This window comes from Mustela erminea, chromosome 14, assembly GCF_009829155.1.
Source record: "Mustela erminea isolate mMusErm1 chromosome 14, mMusErm1.Pri, whole genome shotgun sequence".
NCBI classification, from domain to species: domain Eukaryota; kingdom Metazoa; phylum Chordata; class Mammalia; order Carnivora; family Mustelidae; genus Mustela; species Mustela erminea.
The window spans coordinates 13,303,047-13,319,127 of NC_045627.1; the positions used below are offsets into that span (position 1 = coordinate 13,303,047).

General features: G+C 44.9%; 1 protein-coding gene across 1 annotated transcript in view; it reads right to left on the bottom strand.

Annotated features, from left to right (window-relative positions):
- The window catches only part of MTR (5-methyltetrahydrofolate-homocysteine methyltransferase), a 110,343-nt gene that overhangs the window by 45,725 nt on the left and 48,537 nt on the right, over window positions 1-16,081 (bottom strand). Inside the window, exons 15-16 of the mRNA XM_032313764.1 lie at window positions 15,751-15,936; window positions 698-877 (exon numbers count right to left, since the gene is read on the bottom strand). Coding sequence (XP_032169655.1) covers window positions 698-877; window positions 15,751-15,936 — 366 coding nt within the window. The remainder of the gene's footprint in view (window positions 1-697; window positions 878-15,750; window positions 15,937-16,081) is intronic.

Sequence of the window (16,081 nt, forward strand, 5' to 3'; positions counted from 1 at the left end):
GACAGAAAATAAACTACCAAGGAAAAGCTCAAAACTGAAAAACATGGCACTACACAGACCATTCACTGGACACTCGTTCAAAGACTGAGAACTGAAACAAGCTGCGGAGTCTGTTGACCTCTCCTGGGAACACGGTGGTTAGGTCATTCGAATTTTCATCTGTCTGCTTGTGGGTATGTACACAAATGATTGCAAAAGCACCAAGAGTATTGATTTCGGGGGTCACAAACTTTAGCAAATAGGTGAATTTACAAATACAAAGTCCATGGATAATTCAGAGTATATGTAAGCGATAAAATGATAAAGAAAAGAAACAAAGCATTATCATAAAACAGGCTGATGATTCCAACACAAAATTCAGAGTTGAGGGTGTAATCTGACAGGGAGAGTCACAGGGGCGCTAGGCATGTTCTGTTTCATGACCCAAGAAAGCTATTATGTGTTTCATAATTATTTATTATACCTATATTTTTTATATATTTTCTCCAGTATCTACGTTCTACTTCATAGCATAAAACATCACATCAAAGAAAAATAATAGTGGGCCCTAAATTTCAGAAAACCAATTTTCTACCTAAGAGTAAACTGTCAACATTCCCAGGCAATAAACAGGTATGTCAGTTCAAACTATTCACTGGAGCCATGAGATAAATTTGAGTGGTGTTCTGAGTAGAAGAGAGAAAATATCCACACTTACTTTAATGATTTTTGTTGCGTGGATAAAATTAACAGCATACAAGTTGTGCTCTTCCATCCCAGTACCAATGGTGAGGATGTTAGGGTCAAAGATGATGTCATTTGGATTAAAGCCCAGTTTTTTCACGAGTAGGTGGTATGCCCGCATGCACACTCTGATTTTGGTGTCTGTTTCTGTCGCCTGGGGAAGGAGCAAAGGATGTAATTTGAAATAGAAAAATGAAGTGTTATTTATGAAAACAGAAGCACATTTCACTTTTCGAAAGCACTTAACTATCAATGCTTGGATTTCATAGAAATCCAAACGCCAAGCAGCCTCTCAGCATTTATCAAATTATCTCAGAGGAGACGGTTTAAAGTCACTTCGTGTTTTCATCCGCACAACAGCTACACTGCTTCTGTGAAAATCACACCTTACACACACAGATGGGTAGATGAATACACAGGCTTCGTAAAAAATACACACGTGTTAAGGAACAATTAATAAATGAGCACCCTCCCTGTCCTGATCTGCCCGCAGTATGTCACACCTCACTCAGGCAACACTACCACAGGCTTCTTGAGCTTCCTGCTCTGATATCCCACAAGGATTCCAGGATATGCCCCCAGCTTCTTCCCAGCCCTCCCCAAAACAAACTAATTAACATGGACCTCAAGCCATCAATGGAAATTAGTATTACTCTTCAAAATAATGACACTGCAAGGCAAGGAACTGACTCCAGCAAAGACTGAAACTCCCAGTCCCTCCCCCTCATCCTTGGAATCAGAGCCCACATCTGCAGTTTGATTTCCTCCTATCTGCCCCTCCTCTACTCTACTCTCCCCCACGCTCCTCTGACTTTCCTGAAACCTGCCAAGCCCCTCCTACCTTACAGCCTTTCCATTTACTGCTGCCACTGCTCGGGACACGCCAAGACGTGGCTGCATGGCACACATCACTCATGTCTCTGCCCAGATGGCTCTTCCCAGTAAGGCCTTCCTCACTCACCGGCTCCAACCAGCCCCTCTGCCATTTTGCCTGCTTCCTCTGTCTTCTTTAAGGTACCTCTCTTTCTAGAACTTGCATTTATTTGGCAACTTATTTTTTATCTGTTTTATTATTTATTATTACCTTGTTGAGCCAGAATGCCCATCTTGCTCCATCCCCTAAGCCTAGAGTCACGCACCTGCCTAGGGTGGCACCCAATTCCATTCACTGAATGAAAGAACGCATGCTGCTTTTACTCACTTTCTGAACTTTGTCAAGGAGACTTTCAGATCAAATTTACAATCTCAACCCAGGGCTTCCATAACAAATTACATTCTGAGTGATTTATTGTATAAATATCAAATCTGGGGCACCTGGGTAGCTCAGTCAATTAAGCATCTGCCTTCAACACAGGTCATGATCCCTGGGTGCTGGTATGGAGTCCCGCATCTGGCTCCCTGCTCAGCCGGGAATCTGCTTCTCCCTCTCCCTCTGCCCCTCCCCCACCTCATGTTCTCCCTTCTCTGTTCTCTCTCAAATAAGTAAATAAATAAATACTCTTTAAAAAAACCAAGTCTGAAGAAAAACTCTGAAGAAAAACTGAACACTTGCTAGCACTAGAGTGGCTCCAAAAAACTAAGTCACATACAATTCTGAACAGACGTGCAAAATGTTCCAGAAAAGTGGCCAAGACCACTGAACTGCGTGTTCAGTTTCCAAACTGACTACTTTGAAGGAGGGAGCCCGTGGCTGGAAGTGGACAGAGTGCATGGGGAAGACTCAGGTCCTGTTTGCACACACTGACCTCCCAGAGACAGTTCTCCAGGCAAGTGTACAGATAGGGAGACACTGCTGTAGCTCCGGGTTTATAGGGAGGCCCCACCTTCCAGAAAAAGACACAGTAGTCAAATTACACGAAAAGCTCACTCTTACACCTAGGCTTCCAACAGCTCACCTACTCTGGTATCCGTTCAACTGTTCCCTTCAGTCTCCAATGTCTCCCTGCTTCCTGCAGCTGGTGGGGTTAGATTCTGCCTGGCGGGGTCAGTGCCCCTGGGGCGTAGCAAACCAAAGGGCCAAGGGAGAGGGTGACAGGAGTGGGCTCTGTGGCCCTAATGCTCCAGGCTTTAGGCAAGGTGGAAAGCTCTCTCATCTTCCTTAACTAAATTTCTTTAACAACCTACTTACTCCTTCAGTGAGAGTAACAAGGTTAAGTAAGAGCAAGATGTGGGCCCACAAGAAAGCAGTCACCCAGGGATGCCTTTAGTCTTCAACTTCGGTTCACCCTTCACCAGTGAGCCATGTGAGGATTCAAGGTTCCAGGTTCAGTGGCCTGGCTGAGATCCCTAAGAGAGAAGGTACAAGGGTTTGGGCCTACAGCAGCTACTAGAGCTTCCTAGAGCCTAGTTTGGTTGGTAGGTCAAGAAATCAAGGTCCTGCTCATTTCTCCAAGTCACAAAGGACACCTGGTCTCGTTTGGCAGGCCACGTATGCTCTGTATAGGCGAGCAGGAGAGTCCAGCCACCACACAAGCCACAAGGAGGAGGGTCCTCCCAGGACAGGAATCCTTTCATAGGGCCGGAACAGAATCACCAACTATCAGGCCCAGAAGGATGGGGCCTTGTCAGATTGTTCCTGTAGCACCTAACAGAGTGCCTATCACGTTAACAGACACACAACTCCTGCTGCCGGATGAACAAAAGAATCTCAGAATGAACAGAGTTTCAGGGGACAGGCCTCTGCCAGGAGCAGGTCATATCACATTACATTTGCCAACTTTTTCTTTGTTGGGCTCCTCGGCTAGGGTTAGGAGATACACCCATCGGTGAGGCTTAGTCATGCCTGAGGATCCCACAGACCCGAAGAGAGGTCCACGAAAGCACAGAATGGGAGCCCTCCTCTACTCGCAAGGGCTCTCAACATGGGTGCACGTTATCACTGGAGGGCTTCTTGCTTGTGTCCTAACACCTGGACCGCGCCCTAGACCCAGACAGACCAGGATCTTGAGAAGAGATGTAAGCAACAGCATTTTTAGGAGTCCCTAGTGCTTCTAACATACAGACGGGATGGAGGCCAGGTCAGTGAGGCGCCACCTTCTCAGGTGAAGCTGTAAGAAAACCTGAGAGACGACACCACAAATCTGGGGATCACGACGGAATAAATACCTTTTATGATTCTACGATTTACCCAGTTTACTCTTGAGCTTCAGAAAGTTAGACAGCCACCAGCAAGTAGAAGCTTTAGTTAAGAAATCCAACCGCCAGGCTTTGCCAGAATACCACACTCCGGGAAAAAGAAGATAAACTTAAGACAATTTCTGATTGACTCATCAAGGTGGATACTGGGAGGAAGAGAAAGAAAAGGGGGAAGATACTGAGATCCTGCAGGAACACAGCCTGACAAGGAGCAGGGAAAGCACCAGACCAATTACGAGGTAGATTAAAGGTTCCAATGAGCTTCACATGGGAATGTGCTTCACATGGGCCAGGGAACGCCGTAGGAGGCCCATTCTGCTGCCACCAGGTCCCCAACAGCAGTGACGGAAAGGGACGTCTGTGCCACCATCAGGAGGGCACCGACAAGTCAGAAGGAAAAACGCTGAATAGATAATTAGATAAATAGATTTAGAGCAGAGTAGGAGAGTGAGCTGGGGTCACCGGAAAGCAAGGCCAACCTGGAATGCCCGTTGGTTCGCTCTCCACCTGAAAGAGGGAAGTGGCGCCCCTGGCACAGTTCACATTCCAGCAGGGACTCTGGGAAGCAGGCAGGAACAGACATGATGCTGGACAGGGAAAAGAGCCTGAGATGTGCTCTCCACACTGTGCTCACAGCAGGGAGGAGAAAAGGGTCTCAGTTGTAACCACTGGTGACACAGCAAATGAGGAAATCAGAAACCAGGCTTATTTGCATGGTCATCATCGTGATCCTACCCATGTTTTTTTTGCCCTAGAAACCTCAGGCAGAGGCTGCTTGCTGTAAAACCCTACTCAGAAGTGCCCAGGTGAAGAAGCACCATACCCTAACGGGGGTACATGACTCCATTCAAATCTTCTCTTTCATGAAGAGGAATGCCAGGCATGTTCTGGGAAGTCAGGAGCCTGAGCTGAGGAGAGACGCCAACTGTAGGCTGATCTGTTATTCTTGTGAGGTCAGTGACCATCCCAGGCTCCGTGGGGGTCTTGGGACTGAGTGCCTGCAGGTCCCCTATCCCTCACATACCTCACAGACCTCCTCCAAAGGTAATCTAGAGAAGTCTCTTTCTTACAAAGAATGTAAGATCTGGGGTGCCCAGCTGGCTCAGTCAGAGGACCATGCAGCTCTTGATCTCGGGGTTGTGAGCTGGAGGCCCACGCTGGGTTTAGAGATTACTTAAGTAAATAAATAAACTTTAAAAAATAATATATGCTCTGTTGTGGAGAGCCATCCAGCAGATGCAAGGAGTCACGTAGATGAAAATGCCTGAGATTAAGGAAGTGAGAATGATTGGCTAGGTAGGGTATGGGTGCGCTCGTGGCTGATGCATGAACAGCACCAGGAGCCAAGAGAGAAATGCATGATTACTGCTTGAGAACAATAGAGCCCTCTGTGGTTACATAAGGGTTCACGAGGAGACCGAGTGCACAGGGCAGTGACTAGATAACTGGGCTGGACCGCCTACATGTATATATTGCCAGAACTTGCTTGAGACGTCAGACGCTAATAGAAACCCTAATAAAGAAGTTTGCTCCTCATCACGTTTGCGGGTCGTTCTTGCTGGCGAGAGCGACAACTGGTGCCGACAACCCGGGAAACTGTCTGCATCGCAAAACGGAGATTGAGATAGAGCAACGATAAGGTAAGGAGTGCACCTATTTCTGTCTAGTGAGTGACAGGGAAAGTTCCTAGGATTAGGACAATACAAGTGAAAGTTTCCTCAGGATGGGGAACGAGCTTAGTAGACGTAGAATGGAAGATCCCCTAAAAGACGTTCTCAAGATGAACGGTACCCCCTTAAAGGCAAAAACAGCCCGAGCCTTTTTAAAAGAAGTAGCAGAGATTGCCCCCTGGTTTATAGAAGAAGGGCTCCTAAATGTGCCACAATGGGAACACCTGGGCGAGGACTTAAAACTCTGTCCCTCTACATCCCCGGGGACTCTCGCCGTGTGGTCCCTGGTGAAAGTATGTTTGCATTCCCCCCGAGAGCCCCTGCAGCAAGCAGTACTACAGGGAGGGGAAGTTTTTGAGCAAGTGAAAGAAGAATCCCGTAAGGGCTCCTCCCGAGACTCGGGCTCCTCCCGAGACTCTGACCTTGAAAGCGAAAGCTCAGAAGGGATGTCAGAAAGCGAGTTGCAGGAGCTAGGAAAGATAGAGGCAAACAACAAGAAGGAGGAATCTCCCGGTCTCCAGACAGATTTGGAAGCCATGAGGCAACGACTTGAGGATAAAGAGGCGGAATTGCAAAAAGCATTAGGAGAGTTAAGAGTGCAGGGAGAAGTAATGGCGCAGCTGAGAGCAGGGGCGGAAGCCGCCGTTGTGGCACAATCGAAATTAAAAACGAAAGTTACGCCGCTTCCGCATTCTAGCCCCACAGCGCCACCCCATGAGTGGCCCCCGCCTTATAAGCCCAGCTGCACCAAGACGTGCTATTGTTCGGGCTGTGCCGCGGAGAATTGGAGAGAGGTCCTTGGCCCGGGGAAAGGTTTTTTTCCAGTGTTAGAAGATCAGAATCATCAGAGGTACCACCAGCCACTAGATTTTAAGTTGGTGAAGCAACTGAAGGAGGCAGTTAGCAGCTATGGGCCCCAAGCAGCCTTTACGGTCTCCCTTGTGGAGTCGCTGGGAGCACTCTACCTCGCTCCCGAGGATTGGGCCAACTTGGCCAGGGCGGTATTAAGTGGAGGACAATATCTAGAATGGAAAATCCAAAATCAGAACAATTGTCTGGACACAGCACGGAGAAATGCAGCCGCAGGTAACCCGCAATGGAATTTGGAAATGCTGACAGGCACGGGGCCATACCTCGGGGCCCAAGTGCAGAGTACATACCCCCCTGCGGTGTATCAACAGATAGCCACGGCGACCCTCAGGGCTTGGAAGACTCTGAGAGGGGCAGGAGACTTGCAAGGCCAATTATCCAAACCCGACCCGGTGCTTAGATGGCACCGAGGTTCCCTTTGTGTTTTCCCACAGGATGCGCCTGCTCCACTCTGGGTGCCGGAACACCTCACCAGGCTGATGGCCATGGAACCTGTGGAGGGTGCTGGTGATGGTGATGATAGCGATGATGACTGTCCTGCAGCCTGTTCCCGTGAAGGCGGAGTCAATTCAACTGTGGCCGAGACAAGAGACTGCCCAGCTTCAAGCCCTTCTTCAAATGGCTCAGCATAGAGTGCAATCTTCTCACCCTAACTCATGTTTGTTACTGACGCTTAAAGCTTTGTGAGCTCTTTATTCTCTCACTTCCCTTCCCTGACGCACGCATGGTATGTTGTAGGAACAATTGTAGGAGTACTAGTGGTAATCATTCTTTTCATGTGCCTCCTGCCTTGTGTACTTAAAATTATATTCGCAGAAATTTATAAGGTGAGAGCTATTGTACGTAACCACCAGCTAATCACTCGCAATAGGCTCAAAGTACCACCTTGAATGCCACTCAAGTATCTCTTGACTCCGTCAGCAATTGGGTTAGTATGTCATAACAATCAGTCTCATTCCTCAAAACCTGGGCAGGCATAAGAGCCCTGATCATGTTGATGATTCTGGCTCAAGTACTCCTTCTAAAATGCATCTGTAGAATTGCGCGACAACAGCGGCTATAGCAACGGGCTTTGGTCTAAGCCATGATGGCTCTGGAGGTCGGGACCTCCCCCCAAATATGGCTTAGTATGCTGGATCGGTAGTCAAAGACGGGTAAGACTGATCCCACACCATAGCAACCTAAGACAGGGGCTCTTCGACCCGGGAGAGTACCCGATGACGGGTAAGCATGTGTGCTGAGGATTGGCAACCTAAGACAGGCACGATCCCTGCCATATAAACAAATAAAAAAGGGGGAGCTGTGGAGAGCCATCCAGCAGATGCAAGGAGTCACGTAGATGAAAATGCCTGAGATTAAGGAAGTGAGAATGATTGGCTAGGTAGGGTATGGGTGCGCTCGTGGCTGATGCATGAACAGCACCAGGAGCCAAGAGAGAAATGCATGATTACTGCTTGAGAACAATAGAGCCCTCTGTGGTTACATAAGGGTTCACGAGGAGACCGAGTGCACAGGGCAGTGACTAGATAACTGGGCTGGACCGCCTACATGTATATATTGCCAGAACTTGCTTGAGACGTCAGACGCTAATAGAAACCCTAATAAAGAAGTTTGCTCCTCATCACGTTTGCGGGTCGTTCTTGCTGGCGAGAGCGACACTCTGTAGTCCATCTCATAAGGCAAGGCCCAAGAACAGAAATAATCATGTAAGCTTAGCCAGGGAATGGGGACCTCTCTAGAGCCACTAAAAAAGAGGCACCTGAAATGTAGAAATATAGGTCGGATTTTCAGAAGGTCAGAGAAGAACATATGAGAATCAGCTCCTGGGTGTGGGCCAACTGCCTTTAACAGGGTAAAAATAAAGGGAATGTTAAAAACTATTACTTCCATTTCCTAGAACTATTTATGATACCATGGTGCATATTTTCCTGGAATTCCCTGGAATTCAACTGAAAAACACTATCAATTTATCTAAATTCAAAAAAGAGGCCATTAGCAAATAAAAATCTAAAAAAATCACTACCAAAGGAAAAATATTTACGAAAGGAAAAATCATCCAACCACCATCACAACAACAAAGCAACACAAAATACCTGGGAATGTTCTTGAGATTTCCTATTTAAGAACAACTATAAAACCTGATGAATAGTAAATGGAAAGACATACCATGCTCCTGTATGACGACCCTGAAGATTGCCAAGATAGCATTATTTTTAGGTTAGGGTTAATGAAATTTTAATCAGTATCTCAATGGGGCTTTATTTCTCCATAAATTGGAAAATTACTTCTCAAATCATTTTAACATAAGAAAATGTGTTGAATATTATGGATGCATTTACAGAATACTGTTTGTTCTTTTATACAGTCTGCACAGGCGCAAACAAAAATGATACAGCCCATTCTATCATGTGATAATTATACCAAGAAATCTTACATTATCAAAAATTATCATACAAAATAATAATTTCAATTAGAAAAGGAAAATTAAATGAGTAGGAATAAAGTTACTTTCCCATAGAAATCTCAACGATAAAGGTGTTGAGTATTTTGTTAGAGTTAAAACAACAGCCGGAGGCTGGGGGAGGCCCCTAGGCAGCTCAGTCAGTTAAGCATCCAGTTCTTGACTTCTGCTCAGGTCATGATCTCAGGTTTGGGAGAGAGAGCCCTGCACCGGACTCCACACTCAATAGAGAATCTGCTTAGAATTCTCCCTCTCCCTCTGCCCTTCCTCCCGCTTGTGTTCTCTCTCTCTCGAAATAAATAAATAAAATCTTAAAAAAGAAAATAATAGGTGATCAAAACCACTAACATCAAGAGAAGACAGAGAAATGCTTCCTTGTTCGCCCTTTATTGCAGAAGTTGCAGGGCCAGTCCCCTCTGCCACCGATGGCTGAGCTAGCAGTTTTCATTGCAACACAAATCAAAAATGTAAACTGAAATCAGCGACCAGATAGTGCAACAAAAGCAGGCATGAGTTCCTCGGCTCTGCTCAGGTGCAGCGGTGGTTTCCATCTGAGAGAGCTGCATTCTCCTAAGAAGCAACCGTGTCATGCACGCAAAGCGAATTCTGGTTCTTAACTGACTGTTACACCCAAAAGCGTGACAAGAGCTCATCGACAGAAAACATGCCTTTATAAACCAAAATATCTGGGTTGTTGGTTTCTGAGCTTTTTTGCAAATACGTGAATTTTTTTATTTTGCTCTTTGTAATTTGGCTCTTTATAACTGCTCACCACAATCCTTCAGTGAACGTTTAGGTCTACAGTCATATAGAAAAATTATTTTATAATAGAAAAAACAGCGTTTAAAAGGGATCTTCAGGGGCGCCGGGGTGGCTCAGTGGGTTAAAGCCTCTGCCTTTGGCTCAGGTCATGATCTCAGGGTCCTGGGATGGAACCCCGCATCAGGCTCTCTGCTCAGCAGGGAGCCTGCTTCCCCCCAACCCCCCGCGGGCCTCCCTTACTTGTGATCTGTCAAATAAATAAAATATTTTTAAAAATTAAAATAAAATAAAAGGGATCTTCAGTTTTACCACCTTACTCTAGCAATTCCTTCCCTTTACAGCATTTTCTGCCTGTCTTTATCAAGTGTAGTTTTTACGTAGTCATATACACAGTGTATACATAATTTTGGTTTTATATTTTTATTTACATTTTATAACCACTGTCATCCTGCTCCATAATCTTCAAAATTAAATCTGAATACTCTGAATAATATTCTAACAGAATGATGTAATCTAAGTCAGCATTTCTCTCCAGTTGGGCATTTAGGTTGGTTTTTATTTCAGTAAAGCTGATGAAAAATCTTTGCATATATAGCATTCTTACGCTGTTGAATTCTTTTATTGGGATAATTTCCCAGAAATGAGATCATTAGCACAAAGGGTAGGAACATTTTTATGTCTCTTGGCAGGTATTATAGTGTCTTTCAAAAGGACCGTCTATGCTCTAGAATGAATAAGCTTTCTATTTACTACTGCTGGACCAGCACAGATCTTGATCATTTTTAAGTTTGCTTCTACTAACTTAGTATGGATAAAACACTACCTTAATATTGCTCTAATGTGCACTCTTTCATAACTAGCAAGTTAAATTTTTTTTTCCCTACACTTGCTTTTTCTTCATAATCACATTCCAATCTAAACTGGGAAGGCCTGTTCTCAGACAGGATCAAACACTATGCAGTGCTAACAGATAAAGCATGGGGATTATACAGCACTTTGAAACATGCAAAAGTCTGCACACTGGCAGAGCAGGAATCCAAACTTGGCTCTGGCATGTCCTAGCCATTTGACCTTGGCTCACTGTAAAATGGGATGACAGCTACCCCAGCTGGCCGCTAAGAGGACTGAGATCCCCCCTGCTGGTGGTTTTCAATTAGAGTATACATCCCCTCCGTGGCTTTAAAATTCCTGAAGCTAGATTTAAGAAACGAAACAAATGAGCAAAGGAAAAAAGAGAGAGGCAAACCAAGAAACAGACCCTTAATTACAGAGAATTAACTGATGGTCACCGGAGGGGCGGGGCTGGGGAGATGAGTGACACAGTGATGGGTTGGGACGAGCAGCAGGTGATGGAGAGGACTGGTGGATCGCCACACTGCACACCTGAAATTAACGTCCCACTGTGTGCTAACTATAGTGGAATTTAAAATTTGAAAAAAACATTAATGAAGTCAGGTCTCAACACCAACACCCCGCAGGAGTGTTCCTGCCTCACACTCCTAGTGAAGCAGCACAACAGGCAAAGCTCACAACACTGCATTCTCTTTCTCAGAGCTGACCTTGCTTGCTAACTTCACTGAGAAAACAGAAGCAATTATGGACTCCCACCAGCACACCGCCCGGGGTGCCTCTTATACTCCGCCTTCTCTCCCGACGTGGGAGCGAACTGCATCCCACTCCGCTACCATGCTCACTGCTGGCCCCCTCCAACTACAAGGTCATGGACCTAGCAAACGCCCCCTTTCTCTGGTGCATCAGTTCTTCCCCCTCTCTCTCTACCAGATCATTCTCATCATCAGCTTCTGGACACAGACTATCACATCACTCATCCTCCCTCTCTCTCTCTTTCTCTCTCTCTCTCTCTCTCTCACACACACACACACACACACACACACACACACACACACACATTCCCTTCCTTAACTTCTTAGCCATCTCTAGTTTCCACACTATTTCTCTGTTCCCTTCTACAGCAAAACGCCTCAGAAAAGGCTATTTACACTTGCTGCCTCCAGTTCTCCTAGTCCCTCTTGAACCCACTCCAATTGGGCTTTCATCTCCTTGGAGACTGTACAGCAAGATCATAAACTACCCCATTTCTAAATACTGATAAATTCTTTGTCTCATCCAACTTGATCTACCACAGCTCTTTAAAATAGCTCCTCATGCCTTTCTCGAAGCTTGTTCTTCTCTTGGCTTCCAAGTGAACCCTGTCTTCTGGTTCCTCTCCTGCCAAAGAGGCTGCTCTTCCTCAAATTCTTCTTCTGATGATGGTGTCTCCTTTTCTCCCCAGCCCCAAGCACTGCAGCTCCAAGATGCCATAGTCCCAGGACCTCTGCTCTACAGTCACCTCCCTGCTTTAAATCCCATCCAGGTACAAAGTTATTCCCAAGTTATTCCCAAGTTTATCCACATATATCTATATGGGTCAGATGATGTGTGTGATCTGTGTTTTCTGTTTCTTACTCCCTTTGCCCTTGTTTATCAACTAAACAAGGACAGAGACTATGTTTTTCCCTGCTATCTACCCAGGACCTGGCATGCACCAGGTGCTCAAGATATATTTGAAAGAATTAAGGCCGGCATCTGCCTCCATCAAACAATAACAGATTTCCATATCAATTTTTAAAAGAACACTTGGATAACAGCAACAACAACAACAAAAAAGAGCTCCTGGCAAAAGAAGAAAGACTCAGCAGAGGATTTGGAGAATAAATGTAGGTGCAGAAATCTCACACTGAGCAAAGCAAAATACTAGAGCTGAAAAAACAGGAAGGAAAAGCAAATTAGGCAAGCTTTCCAAAACATCTAATATCTGAATGCCGCACATGTCAAAAAAGAAGAAAAAAACCACTCCAGAAGACTTGCCACACTGTGGTCACAAGTTTCCCCAATGAAAGGGCCCAGTAACTGGCCAGTGACGATGAGATGGCTCATCATCAAGTGATTTCAGAACACCGCGGACACAGAAAGTCCAAAAAGCATCCAGAAAATGGGAAACTAAATAGGTTTTGCAAAAAAGAACCACAGGTTCGAAGAGCACCATGGAAACTAGAAAACAATTCAAAATGATTTCAAGCTTGTGCCTCTGAGACCCATACAATTATCTAGTAAGTGTCCAAATAGAATACAGCCACTTTCAGACATGTAAAATTTCAAAAATATTTACTGTCATGTTTTCTTTCCTGGGCAGCTGACAGAGGACACACTTGACCAAATAAGAGATTAAGCCTAGAATGAGGACCTTATGAGATCTAAAAACCCAAGACAGGGGCGAGAAGAATCCCTGGAATGATGGCTGAGGGGCCAGCTGGGCAGCTGGCCTACAACCTTCCAGACTGTGTCAGAAGAGCAGGAGGGAGATTCTTCAAGAAATCAAAATGGCCGTCTACTGAGCGCGCCAGGATAGGCTGGATATTGGAAAGGTACACAAGCATGGGGTATTCTGAACTAACAATCTGTTAAGAAACAAGGCAGACAGAAAGTCCTGCTCTCAGGGTGCAGGAAAGGACAAGGAGCTGGCACACACTGTCTCAGCCCGTACGCTGCTCAGTGATACGGGCACTGAAAATAGTTACAACTAAAATTAACTATATTGGGAGGGTGGGGGGAGTAAAGGAAAGATGTGTGAAGTGGGGGGAGCTGAGAGTAAAAACGCTAAATCCGTCGCCACTACAGAGGCAATGAGTAACAGCCGACACTGGGATTTGGAGATAAGGAGGTAAATGCTACACGGAGAGGATGACAAAGTTGATGGCGGGTGCATCTGGGAGTCTAGAGGGCTGCGGGCTTCTGTTTTCCATTAAGAGCCACACAGAACTATTTGTCTCTGTAACTCCCCACAGGGATATCCGAGAGAAAAATAAAAATTGTATCAAGAGGTCCCACCACACTGAACTACCAGAGGAGGAGGGCTGGGTACCAACTTTGCAGAAGCACGATTTAACAGCGTGGGCCCCCAGTGTTCCACGTGCACACCCTTTGACCTAGCAGCCCTGCTTCCATGAACAGATGAGGACAGCCACGGCACAGGGGTAAAGGGCTGAATGAATCAGCATATTTGCTGATCGCATTTATTCTACTAAAAAACCAGAAACAACTGTCACTTCACTGTGCTGAAGAAGAGCAGATCTCGGCTCAAACCCTAGCAACTACTGCTTGCTACCCGTGTGACAACAGGGACTCAAGTGCATGCAATACAAAAATAATAATCATACACACCCAACGCTTATACATTGGGAGGAAAAGCTGATTTAATATGTGAACTGTGCCTGCTTGGTATGAGTAAAAAGGTGCAATACCTGTTCATTATCAAAATTCTCTTTTCTGCACATTTCTGGATTATCTGAATTTCTCTTCTGATGAAAATACATCTCTTGTACAAATACAATAACCCTTTAGTTAAAAACAGTTTTATTGTAAAAATACAAAAAGCAGAGAAAGAAAAAGGACATATAATCCTACCGCTTGTCAATTATATAAAAGAAGTATATACGTCCCCATCTGAAACCATCCCTACACTCCAGTTAACTAGCAATTTTTTTTTCTGCTTATGCAGACACACATACACACATAAAATTCTTTCCTTATTAAATAAAACCAGAATCATGTCACCTTTTTTCCCATTTTTCAATACATTGTATTCATGGTTCCATAACCTCACTCTTTTTACAGGGTATACAGTATTCTGTGTGGCATGTAGTAAAAATTTAAGCCTTCCCCTATTAAAGAACTTCCAGACTACTTTCCATTTTTTGCTACTGCAGGACTACAGTAAGTGTGAACACATATCCTTACGTAACAACTTATTATGAGATTCCCAGAGGGGGCTGATTCACAAGGAATGGAGTTTTTTCATTGTTTTTTAAAAAATATTGAACAGATACAAAAATAGTTATAAAAGTCATATGAGGTAGATAGTACTAACAGCGGTGCCTGGGGGGCTCAGTCAGTTGAGCATTTGATTCTTGGTTTCAGCTCAGATCATGGTCTCAGGGTCATAAGATCACCCAGGGTCAGGCTCTGTGCTCAATGGGGAGTCTGCCATGAGGATTCTGCCCCTCTGCCCCTCCCCTACTCACATTTTCTCTCTCTAAAATTAATAAATCTTTTTAAAAAAACACTATAATTACTGCACGCCCATCCCTTTGGTGAACTATCATTATGTTTGAAGTTTCCCATCACCCCTCCCTGACTCCGAGGGCAGAGATCTTGTGAGAGGTTCCCTGGGTCAATCTTTTTTTTTTTTTTAAAGATTTTATTTATTTATTTGACAGAGATCACAATTAGTCAGAGAGGCAGACACAGAGAGAGAGGAAGCAGGCTCCCCGCTGAGCAGAGAGGCTTGATCCCAGGACCCTGAGACCATGACCTGAGCCAAAGGCAGAGGCTTTAACCTACTGAGCCACGCAGGCACCCCTGGGTCAATCTTTTACTTTTTCTTCTCTTTGCTGAAAGAAGCAAACATGTCATTAATGCTTCCTTTTTCCTATCTTTAGTCATTACAACATATAGTATCTTCTCATAGGGTTTTTTTTCCCCCTTCTTATGGGTTTATTGGCTATTTGTATTTCTTTTTCCATAAGCTGCTTCTTCATTTCCTTTACCTTCTTTTGGGTTGATCTGGCTGCTTTGTTTTCTGATTTACAGAACTGCTGCACATGAGGGATATTAACTCGCTGCAACTCTCATGTTGCAGATAATACCGTGCCCTTCACCAGAGAAAGTATTACATTGCCATGTGAAGAGTTCTGTTAATTTTCCCTCTGGCTTCCCCAGTTTAGATATTTGTCCATACACTCTTCAGAATTTTGTTTCACACGTTTATTAGATTGTTCATTGACGTAGACTCAACTTTAGTAGATGGTGAGGGAATAGGGCTTTACTTTATTTTCTCTCAAATGCACAGCCAGTCATTCTAATAGCATTTACCAACTAACTCCTTTCTCCATCGATCTAATGATTTTACTACACATCCAGTTTTCACATACATACATGGGCACAAGTGTCTGTACGTGTATGTATACACATATGACGTTTATGTTTACACAGTTTTCAGACTCTGTTCTCCTCCACTGCTCTGTCTCACCCGGGGAATGCCACAGAGCCAGGTCCAAAGAAATCACTCACCTGCCCTTCTTCGTCAAAAGCCATGACCACCACAGCGGCTCCAAACTTCTTAATTTTCCTAGCCTTCGCCAAGAAGTCATCCTCTCCCTCCTTCAGGCTAATGCTGTTGACAATGCATTTTCCCTGGCAGCATTTCAAGCCAGCTTCAATCACGGCGAAATTGGAAGAATCAATGCACAAGGGCACCTACATCAGAGGGGCAGGAAGAATCATAGGAAAATCGCGAGTCACCATGGACTCCCTTCCACGAGCTGGCACCCAAACAGTCCCTATTTCATATGCAGGGAATAACAGTAGCATGACAGAAAAAGGATTTGCATGTACTTGTTCT